This window comes from Carcharodon carcharias, chromosome 5, assembly GCF_017639515.1.
Source record: "Carcharodon carcharias isolate sCarCar2 chromosome 5, sCarCar2.pri, whole genome shotgun sequence".
Taxonomy (NCBI): domain Eukaryota; kingdom Metazoa; phylum Chordata; class Chondrichthyes; order Lamniformes; family Lamnidae; genus Carcharodon; species Carcharodon carcharias.
Window position 1 is genome coordinate 195,878,185 of NC_054471.1, and position 14,357 is coordinate 195,892,541.

Sequence of the window (14,357 nt, forward strand, 5' to 3'; positions counted from 1 at the left end):
TCCACCACAGATGCTGCCAGACCTGCTGAGTATTTCCAGCATTGTCGGTGTTTTTTTTTTAAGATTTGCGGCATCTGCAGTTATGTTGCTTTTGTATCGAGCAGAATGACGTCGCTTCGCTCTGACAAGAGAGAGAGAGAGAGACACCTGCCCCTTTAACTCCGCAAAGGGAGGGAGGATGACGTCACGACGCTCACCTCTCTCTCTCTCTCTCTCTCCCCCCACCCCCCCCCCCCCCACCCTCAACCCGGCAGCCCCGTCCAAACATCCTGCGCATGCGCAACAGGAGGAAAGCCAACCCCCACTATCCCCACCCCCCCAACTCCCCGGGTGTGTGTGGGGGGGGGGGGGGGGGGGGGGGGGGAGGGTGGGGGCGGGCTCGCAGTCACTGACGTGTCGGCTGTCCAATGAGCGACGGAGGCTGCGGCCATCGCGGCCAATGGACGGGCAAGGAGAAGAAGGAGGGAAAGGGGGCGGGGGAAGGGAAAGCGGCTGTCGAGTTAGATCAGCGCGCGGCGAGAGGGCGGTTAGAGGAGCGGTTGGAGCCGGTGTGGAGGAGGCAGGAGAGAGAGAGAGAGAAGGAGACAGAGAGAAACGCTGCTCGACAAATGCCCGAATCGGCAGCCAGAGAGGGCGAGGAAATCCTGCCCACACCGCCGAGGCGAAGCTTGTAGGAGTCAGTTAGTCAGTGAGAGAGGCGGGAGGAGGAGGAGGAGGAGGAGGAGGAGAGAGGGGGTGGGGGGGGGGAACCTGTTTCCTCTCCGGTGCTTCAGTGAAGTGAAGGGGGGGAGAGAGAGAGAGAGAGAGAGTCTGACAGGAAGAAATGAAGAGAGGATCTCACGGCGTCTCCTACACTTGAAGATACCCGAGTCCCCGGGACACCTCACCTCACCTGAGCTGAGCTGAGCTGATGTGAGCGGGTTCAGGGGGTTCAGGGATTGCCCCCCTCCTCCCCTCCCCTCCTCCCCCCCTGATGGATGTCGCTGCTCTGTCTCACAGGCGGGCGCGCTGCCCGTTGACCCCGGGGCACCCGCTGATGGCGGCGGCAGGAGTTGTTTAAGAGAAACCGGGGGACCGGACGGGGTTTCCCAAAGTTGGAGGAGTTGCTTCGATTTTTATCTTACATGTTTTTATTTTGTTTACAGCGATTTATTTAATTCATTCATTCATTCATTCATTCCTTCCTTCCTCCTCCCGGTAAAACTTAATTCCCCCAACTCCTCTCTACCCCCCCCCCCACCCACCTCCTTTCAAACTGTTTTGTTTATTATTATTATTAATAAATAAAATGAGACCCTTTATCATTAAGGACTGACGGTGAAACCCGGGGAAACTTTCCTCTCCCCCCCCCCCCTCACCCCCACCCCCACCCACCCCCTTTCAAACTGTTTTGTTTATTATTATTATTATTATTAATAAATAAAATGAGACCCTTTATCATTAAGGACTGACGGTGAAACCCGGGGAAACTTTCCTCTCCCCCCCCCCCCTCACCCCCACCCCCACCCACCCCCTTTCAAACTGTTTTGTTTATTATTATTATTATTATTAATAAATAAAATGAGACCCTTTATCATTAAGGACTGACGGTGAAACCCGGGGAAACTTTCCTCTCCCCCACCCCCACCCCCACCCACCCCCTTTCAAACTGTTTTGTTTATTATTATTATTATTAATAAATAAAATGAGACCCTTTATCATTAAGGACTGACGGTGAAACCCGGGGAAACTTTCCTCCTCCCCCCCCCCCACCCCACCCACCCCCTTTTCAAACTGTTTTGTTTATTATTATTATTAATAAATAAAATGAGACCCTTTATCATTAAGGACTGACGGTGAAACCCGGGGAAACTTTCCTCCTCCCCCCCACCCCACCCACCCCCTTTCAAACTGTTTTGTTTATTATTATTATTATTAATAAATAAAATGAGACCCTTTATCATTAAGGACTGACGGTGAAACCCGGGGAAACTTTCCTTCCCCCCCCCCCCCCCCCAGAAAAAACCCCCTCACACGGACAAGATCAGAATCATCAGGAAAGTATGTTCGCCCTGCGGATGGTGACCTTGGCTTCTCCGCCGGCTAAGACGATAGGTTTGAATAATTAATAATAATAAATATATATATATATATATATATTTATATCTCAATAAAATCAAGGGCAACTTGATCATCCCAGATGACAGCCGAACTCGAAGGGTCTCTCTCCTCGGCAGCCTGAGTGGTTACCAAATGCGCACAAGGCGAACGCAGGATGGCTGTCCTCCTCCTCCTCCTCCTCCTCTCCAAGAGTAAAAGAGTGAAAAGAGGAATAAGTTGTTCCCGATGACAGGCTCCTGCGCTGTAACTCCCAGACAAGATCCAGGTACCCGATAATGATTTACACTTCTACATCCAGTCATCGTTCATGGACAAGTACTACTTTGTGGGCAAAGGAGACTCCCCCCCCCCCCCCCCCCCCCATCCTCTTTAAACGGCAACCAGGAATGAGTTCCCCCCCCCCTCCACCCCCCACCCAACAAAAAAACCTCTCTCAAACAGTTTTATGACAGCTTGTCTTATAGGTTGATTCGTTTGTGTTTTTTTTCTCTCTTGTTTTAAATGTCGGTGTTTGTGCTGATGTAAAATTTTTTTTTGGGGGGGTGGTGGTGGTGGTGGTGTAGGGGGTAGGTGGAAACCTCCCCAGATACACCACAGAGTCAATTTAAGTTTATATTTCTAAGTAAGATTCTCACTGCTGACACTGACTTTGCTTCGCTGCTGTTCCTGCTGCCTAGCATTCAGGATTGCGGGATGTGTGTGGCAGTCAGCGAACGCGTCAGGTTCCCGAGCTTTTCTTTGCCAGGTTGTGTGTGAGTGCAGGATGGAGCGAGCTTTTCCTCGCCCCCCCCCACTGGGAACCACATTAACATGGCGGCAGGGAGGGTGCTTCTGCTCTGCTCTGCTCCAGCTTGGGCCGGAGGGGACTAAGCTGTGAAAATCCTCCCTCACCCCACTTCCCAGCTCGCACAGTCAACACAAACTGCCAGGCTTCACACTCCATCACATCAACCACAAAGGCAGGCATTTCAGTGCTAGCTTTCTAGAAATCCTTGCCATTGAAAATTAACTTTTTAAGTGAAAGTTTGTGATCAATTATTCTTTTCTTGTTTATATTATACGAGATTATCAAATCCTAAGTGGCAACTGTTTCTCTCTCTCTTTCCCCACACCCCTTCCCCATTCTTTTTTATGCATTTCTAGTGGCCCCCTGCTTGTCCACATGCAGGCCAAGAAAAGGTATCTTCTAGTGTCATTGGGCGCCTGTCTTTTGCTGCTTTTCTACTTGGGAGGAGCACGGTTCCGACTGTTGCCCCCAAATTTACCTTCATCTTCATCATTGTCATCTGATCATCTTCACCACGATGTCAGGAATCAGGCTTCACCCCCCATCGGACGCCGCTGGCCTGTGTGGATTAACCTCTTGAGCAGCTATTTCAGCTTGGAAGATGGGCAAAATAATGAAGAGGAGGGAACCCACCTTGGCGTCAACCCTGGACTTTCTCCAAGGGAGAGGAGAGAGATCAAAGCAAACGTTTATAAGAATCGAAAATGCAGGATGGAGACTTGCTTTGATTCCTCTCTCTGCCAAAGGAATGGATTCAAAGTGTACATCTATCCGCTTCAAAAGGGGGAGAAGATTTCTGAAAGTTATCAGAAAATCCTTACTACTATTGAGGATTCGAGATATTATACATCAGATCCAAGACAAGCATGCTTGTTTGTCCTTAGCATTGATACCTTGGACAGAGATCAACTTTCATTTCAGTATGTTCATAATGTAAAAACTAAAATTCAAAGCCTCCCACTGTGGAATAATGGAAGAAATCATCTTGTATTCAATCTGTATTCAGGGACCTGGCCTGATTACACAGAAGATTTAGGGTTTGATATCGGGCAGGCAATGTTAGCCAAAGCCAGCATCAGTATGGATAACTTTCGATCTGATTTTGATGTGTCCATCCCCTTGTTTTCCAAAGAGCATGCTCAAAAAGGGGGCGAGAGGGGCTGGCTTATGTACAACAATGTGCCACCCACAAGAAAATACCTGTTGGTTTTTAAAGGTAAAAGATACCTAACTGGCATTGGGTCAGAAACCAGAAACGCCTTGTATCATGTACATAATGGAGAAGATATTATTTTGTTAACTACTTGTAAACATGGGAAGGACTGGGAAAAACATAAAGATTCCAGATGTGATAAAGATAACGAGGAATATGAAAAGTAAGTAACAAACTTTATACTTTGATTCTGTTGTGGCGGATTGTAGCATTTGATGAGTCAAATGGAAGTGCTTACGCTGCCATTCCTGCAGAGTGTAGTATGTGTTCATGCACTGAATACAATTATCAAAAATGATTATTTCAATTTATTTTTTGAAAGAAAGGCAAACATTGCTGATGTTTCTTCATATAATGTCATTTGTTGGTTTTGATGGATATACACATGGTGTACGTAATTACTGGTATATTTGAAATTGTTTCTGAAACTATTCTAGTATTCTGCAGATGTGTTATAAATTGCTGCTTTAAAAATTGCTTACACTTGTACAATAGTAAATGTGTCAGGGAGTATAGTGCTATAAAATAACTAAGTCTTAAATTCATGAACACAGTTGAAATCTTTTAATGGGGCACTTGTTTCATCATCCAAACATTCCAGCTGAGTAGACACCAGAATTGTTACCTGTTTTATCGATAATTTATGCTCTGTCTTATTTTCTTTTTCCATGCCTTTGTTACCTCTAGACTTGACTATACCCATGCTCTCCTGACCAGCTTCCCAGCTTTCACCTTTTATATTCTTGTGTTCATTCAAAACTCTGCTGCTTGTCTCTTAACACACTCCAAGTCTCGTTCACCTATTACCCTGTGTTTACTGACACTCACTGCCAGCTTGTTCAACAATATCTATGTTTTAAAATCCTCATCCTTGTATTTAAATGGCATTGCCCCTCCCTATCTGTTTTCTCTGCAGCCTTCTGATTCTGGCCTCCTGTGCATCCCTGATTTTAATCGTTCTACCATTGGCCATGCTTTCAACTGTCTTAGCCATAAGCTCTGGAATTCCCTCCCTAAACCTCAAAGCTACCCCACCTCTCTCCTCTTTTAAGGCACTTATAAAAGCCCCTTTCTTTGATCAAACTTTTGTTTATCTCTTCTGATTTTTCCTCCAGTGGATTGGTGTCAAAAAATGTCAAAAAAGTTTTTCATTGATATAGCTCTTGTTAAAGCACCTGGCATTTTTTAAAATGAAGTTAATACACTGTATAAATTGTATAATAATTAATTTGTTGTTTAAATAATATAAATTGTTGTGTTTATTAAGTATTGGTGTTATGGAATCTTACCCACTTTATATTGTAGTGCAATTTCCATGGTACGATCAAACAACTAGACACAGTTGCAGTTGTTTGGTGCTAGGAAATGTCATGATTTGTAACTTATGGTGTGGCTTTATAGCCAACAGTTAGAAAACCACATCATGTACGGGCTAATTACTCAACCAGACGTAACCAATGAAGAGGAAATCTTTGTCACTAGATGCAGTCCTTAGAGTGGCATAGGTGTGGTGCTTATGCTGATGGAAGTACCAAGGACAATTATTGATCAGTGCTTACCGCAAAATACTTAACTAACTACATATTAAACTCTGGCTATTGTATTTGTTTAAATATCCACCACTCGATGAATTGCAGAAATTGGGTAGAAATGTTTCCATTGGATTTGTAGATATGATGAATTGATTACCTAAGCAAAATATTCTCCTAAATAGGATGATCACTAACAGGGACACCTGGATTGTAGTGGGCAAATCAGTCCCTGGAGTGTGTTCTGCCATTCTTTTGGGTCATAGTAATCTGTTCCTCAACTCAAATAACATCCCTTTTTCTCCATTCCCCCTTAACAGCCTTATCTAACAACAATCTACTGATCTGATTCTTGAAAAGTTAGAATTGTCACAGCATCCAGAACCTTTTGGGGGAAGAAGGAGGGGTTGGAGAGTAAGTTCCTAATTTCATCCACTTTTTGTGTGGAGTACTTTCTGATTTCTGTACCAACTGGCCTAGCTCTCATTTTAAGATTATGTCCTTAGTTCTGGATAACCCACCATCAGAAATAATTTCTGTGTCTACCCTGTTGAATTCCTTTATTGTTTTGAAGACCTCTATAAGATCATCACTCAATTCTTTCAACTCAAGGGAATAAAAGCTAAGTTTAGGTAATCTGTCCTTAGAATTTAATTCTTCTTAAATTATATTAAATCTGTGCTGCATTCTTTCCAAGGCTAATAAATTTCTCTCTGGTTTGGTGCCCAAAACTGAAAGCAATACTCCAGATGGAATATGACTAAGGCTCTGCAAGTTTCACCACACTTTTATATTTTAAACACCTTGAAATAATTGCCAGCATTCCATTAACCTTTTTGGTTGATTTTTGTACCCATGCATTAGTTTTTAGTATTTTGTGTGCATTAGTACATAAACCTCTTTGCTTCACTACAGTTCCTAGTCTCTCCTGATTAAGGAAATATTCTAATATGTCTTTCTCTGATTAAGAAGTGGATTATTTCACACTTCCACACATTAAATGTTATCTGAAACAATTTTTATCATTCTCATATTCTGTTTATTCCCTTTGTAACTTCCTTGATTCATCTGTACAATATACTGGGGCCTAAATTTGTTACTGTATGAAATTGATGTGATTCTGGTGACACACAAGATGACATGCCAGAGCAAGTCCTAAATTTGTTCTATGGGATTGCCATTATAATTCAGCAAACTCTAGGTTTCAATTAGATGCCATGATGCAGTTGGTCTGTCAGGCCTTAACAAATTTTGATTGAAGTAGAGACCTGAGGCTAAGTCAGGGAGTGGAGGGGCTGGAAATTGATCAATAGGATGTAGTGTGTTTGGGGGGGTGGGTTGTGGCTGATGCGAGGTCAGGATAACAGCAGCCACAGTTGCAGCAAATTTGAATTGGAGCACTGTGCCTTCCATCTCCATAAGAAGTACCCTTTTGGGAAGTTTTGGGGCTTTTTTTTGATTGGCCTTCCAGTGGTCACTTTAAGGACTGTCGATTATGCAGCTGAAGATCTAAAAATACTGGTTGGAGTTTGTGAAGGGCAAACAGACTTTAATCAAATTTTGACCTCTGGGTTGGACTAGTCAGACATGATCAGCTCATACTTGTCTAAATGCTCAGTCACACAGGCCAGGATTTTCCAGTTCCACCAGGGGTGGGCGTCTTCACGGGGGGAGATGGGAAAATTTGGAGAACGGGCAAAAGTCCATTGATGGAAAACCCCATCCACAGACTCTGATGATGGATTCCAATAACTTCCTCACAACTGATGTTAAACTGCCAGATCTGTTGTTACCTGGTTTCTCTCTCCTCTTTCTTTTCTTAAATAATAAAATGATGTTTGCAATTTTTGAATCCACAGGCACAATCCCTGAATATAGACAGCATTGGAAAATTATTGGCTAACCCATCTGCAATTTCCTCACCTTTTTTCTAATCCTATGGGGTGGAAACCTTAGGAAGTTTTCATGTTTTAAGCCCCATTATTTTCTCCAATACCATTTTAAAATTTCTTCCTGACTTATGTATAGGTTCCTGCATTGTAGGTCTTTTGTCCTCTATACACTGTGAAAACAGATAGAAAGTGCCCATTTAATAAATCTGTCATGTACTTATTGTCCACTGTAGTCTCGTCTGCATGTATTCAATGGGCCCACAATCCTCTTTACAACTGATTTTCTCCGACATAAAATCTTTTGGTGTAGATTATACAACATAAACTGGATACTGCATCGTTGTTTGAAGTGACTATCATAAACATTATTATATAAATATTTGGGAATGTACTGAAGGTTGAATCACATAAATACTGATTTTTGTCCAAAGCTTTGGTTTTTTGGTCTTGGCTGTTTAGTGAAATGTTCATCATAATTTGCTGTTTTTAATGTGACTTCATCTAATTGTAAACTGTTTATTCGAAATAATATGTGATGGACTTCTGTAGATGAAGTTGTTTGAGATTTTCCAACAAGTTTCAATATTTATAAATGGCTGTAAAGTTTATAATCAATAACAGTATTTGAGGTTATGCAATTGTCACAGAATGTAGTAAATTGTTTACTTAAAAGTACATGTTTCTAGTTCTGTAGATCAACATGCTCCTTTTTGATTACTGCTATCTTTGAAGTCATGTACACTGTGGTTTGTTGCATTTTTGCTGTACCAGTGTGCATGTAGAAATCGGGTTTCATGTTTATAGTTTGGTTAAGCACATGTTTACGTTAACCTGCTTCACAATTCTGGCCAATTCTGATTTATTGGATAAGGTTATTGATTTTCAATTGTATAGTTCGCCCTCTGGAGGGCCTGCATTGTGAACCTTTCATGGTGAAAATAGAAGTACTGAGCGGGTCAGGATCATAACACTTTTGGAAGTTGAATATTTGTAGTTAAATATTTTTTCAATTTTACCCTATTATTTCCAAAATAAATATTAATTTTAGTGCAGGTTATCTATTAAATTGTGGAGAGATAATGTTATTACAATAACATAGGGCTAAGAGTATTTTAAACACTGGAAAAATGTACCTCCGTATCAGCCTTACTAAAGTTCTAACCTTTTTAATATAATAGTCAGTGACCCTAACCTTACATTTAAAACAAATCCTCATACGTGTTTGTAAATTATGTGAATTGTTTGGGATATAATGGAAAAAGACAATTGGAATAAAAATCACCCCTCTAAGTAACTGATTTGCCATCTCATATGTCGTATTTCAAGTTCTTTGCTTCTCAGCAATTCTTAACCCAGCCATTGTACAATAAAAGTTTTCAGTATTTTATTTAATTTGAATACTTGGTATATTTGCAAATTGGAGAATCCTTCATGCCAAGCTACAAGTATAAGCACATTTGTGCTTAAAATCAAATGTATCCTTACTTTGACTTAAATGGTTAAGTTAGGAGTGTAATAATTGTTCTCTTGTGCAGTTTATATTGTAATAAAATGTATTTTAATTACTTTTATGGAAAAAAATAGTTTGTATAACCTAAAGACAACATGAACTACTTTGAGTAAATTTGGTGAGCACTTGTGTGTAATTGGTTAAAGATACTGCACTTTAAAGAATTACAGGCATGCTTATGGAAATGAAATGAAGATGTTACTTGGGACTTTTAACCTTTTCTGTGGGCAAACCAGAAGTAAGGGGAATGGATAGATTCTGGTGCTATGCATTTTGAAAATTATTCCAAGCACATTAGCAATGGTACATTTTGATGGATTTTTCCATGCTTTCATTTTTGTGGATCACTTAAACATTCTTCTCTATAGCTAGAAGCCATTATTCAGCATACTGCTCTAAAACAAGTATATTAACAAATGTAAATCTTTTGTGTATAATACCTCCTATGAACATTCTCTGGGGACATAAGATTTAAAGAAAAAAAGATGTATTTTGGATTTATTTTAGTGTCCATGCATGATATATACCAGTTCAGTGTAGCTTTGCTTTTTTTGTGGAGGAAGGTTGGAAAGTGGGGAATGGCATGTTATCTACATGGGCCCATAATTTGTTGTTACAGGGCATCTAATAGCATCTGACATCAGTTAAACTGCCCTTTCACATTTAGATTTTTAAACATGTGTGGCAAGCTGCTGAAAGTTTGAGCTGATAACATCATGTTGAAGAAAATGGGCATGGGGGCTAATTTAGTTCTTACCTACTGTTCAAATACATGAAATTCTCACCATTCAATGCATTTTAATGGTAACACCCCAGTAGAGTGTTGTAGAATTTTCTCAAATGTTTCAAGCCTTGGAATGAAATATTACTCCAGATGGGTACAAGAGATCCCTTGGCATTTTTCGAAGAGTGCAGAGTTCTTCCAGTGTCTTAGTGAGCATTCCTGCTTAAAGCAACACCATCACGAACAAATTAACCGATAGTTCACCATTTTACAGTTTGTAGAGGCTTGCTAAATGTAGAATGGATGATGTGTTTACTGTGCAGAGACAGTCCCTGCATTAAAACAATTTATTGTGTACAAAACATTGTGAAATGCTTTTGAGAGTTCCCATAAAGCATTGCATAAATGTAAGTCTTTTTTTACGACTGCCTGAGCGCATTGAATGCTGTAATAGTCAAGTTTGTGTTTACATAACAGTAATGTTGTCTTTCTTTATTGTAATTGAGTTATAGTTGTTTTAAGGGTACCCTGTAGAAAGCAAGCAGTGCAACATTCTGAGCATACTTTGATGCTGAGATATTCAATTTAGTCTGACTTTTCCCTTTATGTTTTCACCACATCAGTTTTTAAACCCTTTCAGCTTTAGAAATATTTTTCATCTATGTGACATCAGAATACATATTTTCTTCTGAGTATATTTTGTGTGCTGTATCAAAACAAAATCTAGGTCCCATTGTTAAATATTTGCTTTTCAGTGTATGAGATTTAGTTGAAAGTTAAAACCAAACAGTGTCATGTCACAAATTGATATGAAAAGCCTGAAGTTCATCTTCCATTCCCAACAACATCACTTTGTTTCTTTGAATCTGGAAAGATGCAATACCTATAGAGTAGCTCAATTATCTTTAATTATCCAATTATAGACTGGGATAGTAATAATGTAAAGGGCAGAGAGGGGGAAAAGTTTTTAATGTGTGTTCAGAATTTTCTTGATCAGTAGTATGTTCCAGCCTAACAAGGAAGAAGGCATTGCTGGATATTGCTCTGGGGAAGGAGGTGGGTCAAGTGTTGATTGGGGAACATTTAACAAACAGTGATCGTTGTATCATAAGGTTTATGTCAGCCATGGAAAAGAACAAGGAGCAAGGATATGATGTTGGCTGAGTGACAGAAGACAGAGTAGTAATGAACAGTTGGTTTCGGGTCTGGAAGAAGATGTACATTGGGGTTCTCAAGTGGTTGGTTCCAAGACCACTGCTTTTCTTTATATATGTTAATGACCTAGGCTTGGGTGTACAAGACACAATTTCAAAATTTACAGATGGCACAAAACTTGGTAGCATTGTGAATTGGATAGTGATAGACTTCAAGAGGACATAGACAAACTGGTGGAATGGGTGGAAATGTGGCAGATGAAGTTTAATGCAGAGAAGAGTGAAGTGATAAATTTTGATAGAATGAGGAGAGGCAATATAAAGTAAAGGGCACAATTCTAACAGGAACAGAGAGACTTGGGATATATATGCATAAATTATTGAAAGTGCCAGGGCAGGTTGAGAAAATGGTTAAAAAGACTCAGGTCTTTATAAATAGAGGCAGCAAGTACAAAAGCAAGGAAATTATGATGAACATTTAGAAATCTCTGATTTGGATTCACCTGGAGCATTGTGTCCGTTTCCGGGCATCGCACTTTAGGGAGGATGTGATGGCTTTGGAGAGGCATGAGGAAATGTTTTCCTATGCAGTGAGTGGTTTGAATCTGGGATGCACTGCCTGAGAGGGTGGTGGAGGCAGATTCAATCGTGGGTTTCAAACGGGAATTGGATAAGCACCTGGAGAGAGAGAATTTGCAGAACTATAAGGAAGATGGGGGAGAGTGGGAATAGCTTACAGAGATCCTGCATGGACATGATGGGCTGAATGGCCTCCTTCTGTGCTTGATTCTATCTGCTTGCACGTACAGATTCATTTTATATAGTTTACCAAATTGTTAAAGATGGATGATAGAACTTTGATTCACATCGACTGCATATGCACATCTATACTGGGGAAAAATAATAATATTTGTAGCTTTTGCTTTCTAAATTCTAAAGTATCAGCATCTTGAAAGAGAAATAAAATAGATTTATGTTTCAGGTGAGACTTTTTGTGGTGACTGTGTTCCGACAAAGGGTTTTCACCCAAAATGTTAACTTTTCTTCTTTTAGATCTGAATGGATCTGTAATATATTTCCAGCATTTTCTATTTTGACAGTAGGATTTGTAATCTATTAATGAAGATATCACTTCATATCACATTATTGTGGTAAAACACATCTATAACTGACACTTGTGAATATCAATGTCACACTTGTAGTTAGGTGGTCTGTATGTGTCTTTTTCCTTATATTAAGTAGTCACTTTAGAACTATGGTTTTGTCTTATGGATCTTCATGTGGAATTCTAAAAATCTTATGCTATTTATAGGAAAAATCTGATAGGTAAAGTATGGATTTTGCCAAACAGTGAATGTGTCACTTTCAAGATACACTCAAAAACCTTCTGTGACTGGAGGGATTGCAGTAATATATTGTCATTCTGTTGGTGTTGATAACCTTCACCTTTTGTTAACAATGTTGAAAATGATGAGAGTGGAATACAGCCTGTGGTACCAAAGATTATTGTGTTCATCCCCCTCCTGGGAATAGTAAGGTATTAATAATGTTAAAGGCTAGAGACTGCAGTTCATTGATGTACTCATTAATGACAGGTGATGGCAGTCTTGAATAGTCTTTAGGATTACAGTATACTTTTGCAACCCTTATACTGATTTACAAATGATCAAAATTTCATCTTAACCCACGATGTAAAGTAAAATTTATGCACATAATAGTCACTACACTCAAGTAATTAATTGTCTATGAAATACATTGAAACGTTTTTGAGAGATATGATCAGGTGCTGTATAAATGGAAGTTTTCTTGAAATCATTTGTCAACAGTTTCACAGCTGTTTCTGTAAATGACCTTGTTTCCTATAATCCAAAAGCTGTATCTTGATTTAATTACCCCCTTTAAGAATTTTTTTTGGAAATTGACAGTATTTAGCTTGTCAAATTCTGCTCATCTTTGATTTTCATCCCCTTTTAGGCTTAGTGTTGATAGAAATTACTAATGCGTGCGTCTTGTTAACTGAATCCTCCTGACCCAAGTGACAAGATTTTGAATACGCTGCAGAACTGAAAGAAAAATCCCATTTTTAATCTATTGAGACAGTGGCACCAGTTTTGCTGGGAATTTTGAATTGCAGCCTTTCCCTGGCAAAGTGAAACAAAATAACTCATTCAATTTGATAATTGAAGAGATGTTCATCATATCTTGTTGACAGTTTTCTGAATGATACTGTAATTTGATAAGAAAACCATTACATAACAAGTTTGCAATTTGACCATACAGAGAAAAACATTCAGTGATTTTAAACATATACATGTGTAAGAAATAGATTTCCAGTGACATTTCTTGTAGTAAGTCAGAGGTTGCACTGTTCCATAAGGACAAGAACATTAGGCCTTGTAAAACAACATATTATTTATCTGCTAAACTGTGGGTGTGTTTCTGTAAGACTGTAAGGAATAATTAATTCAGTTGCCTGTTTCAGCAATTTTTTAAAAATCACACCTATTGTACTTGGAAGGCTCTGGTCTCAGGTACATAGGAGGGTAATTTGACAGGCCTAACCTACTACTAGAGAATGCTAGGTAATAAAAATAGAGGCAGCCACACCAATCTAGCAAAGGCCAAAATGGAAAGCTTGGCCAGGCTTTAAAAAAAAAATGTATGGAGGTGGCTGGGAGTCATTTTGTTTAAGTCAAGTAACACAACGTACTGTGTTAACATTTCAAATTGATGGCCTTTCATCAGAACCGTTTCTAATGTAAAGTTATCGACCTGAAAGGTTAACTCTGTTCCTCTCCATAGTTTACGCCTGGCCTGCTGAGCACTTCCAGCATTTTCTGTTTTTATTTCAGATTTCCAGCATCTGCAATATTTTGCTTTTGTACAACTCATTGATGTGGGAAAGTGCAGGATATTTATTATTTTATTAATTAAATGCATGTTGTAGCCTTTGCTAGATTTGTATCTGCCTCTATTTTTATCATCTGGCATTTTCCATTAGAAGGGTAGTCCTATCAGTTAAATCCCTCCGTTGTGCCTGGGACCAGAGCCTTCCAAATACAATGGGAGTGAAGTCCTTTTTTTATTCAATTGCTGAGACAGGCTACTGAATTAATCATTTCTTATAGTCTATGGGGAAATACACTCGCACTTTAGCAGCTCAATAATGCCACTAATTGTTTTCTTCCTATTTACATTAAATCTTATCAGTCATTGCACTTCCTACTTACAAAATAGGTGGAACAAAATATGTATTTCCTGTATTACGCCTGAGAAACAACTGCCTCTCTTGGTTTGGTATCATAAGCATATTTGACTTGTATGTATTAAATCTTTGAATCAAACCATTAATGCAAGTTAGAAATAATATTGGTCCTAGCACTGAACCCTGGGACAGCCACTCATTAATTCTGCTCCCCCCAACAGTGACATGTCTCCTCCAACAAGT

General features: G+C 39.7%; 1 protein-coding gene across 1 annotated transcript in view; it reads left to right on the forward strand.

Annotated features, from left to right (window-relative positions):
• The first annotated feature begins 1,944 nt into the window (after nucleotides 1-1,944).
• Nucleotides 1,945-14,357, forward strand: part of LOC121278141 (exostosin-1-like) — a 728,729-nt gene continuing 716,316 nt past the window's right edge. Inside the window, exons 1-2 of the mRNA XM_041188253.1 lie at nucleotides 1,945-2,365; nucleotides 3,244-4,263. Coding sequence (XP_041044187.1) covers nucleotides 3,263-4,263 — 1,001 coding nt within the window. The 5' untranslated portion in view covers nucleotides 1,945-2,365; nucleotides 3,244-3,262. The remainder of the gene's footprint in view (nucleotides 2,366-3,243; nucleotides 4,264-14,357) is intronic.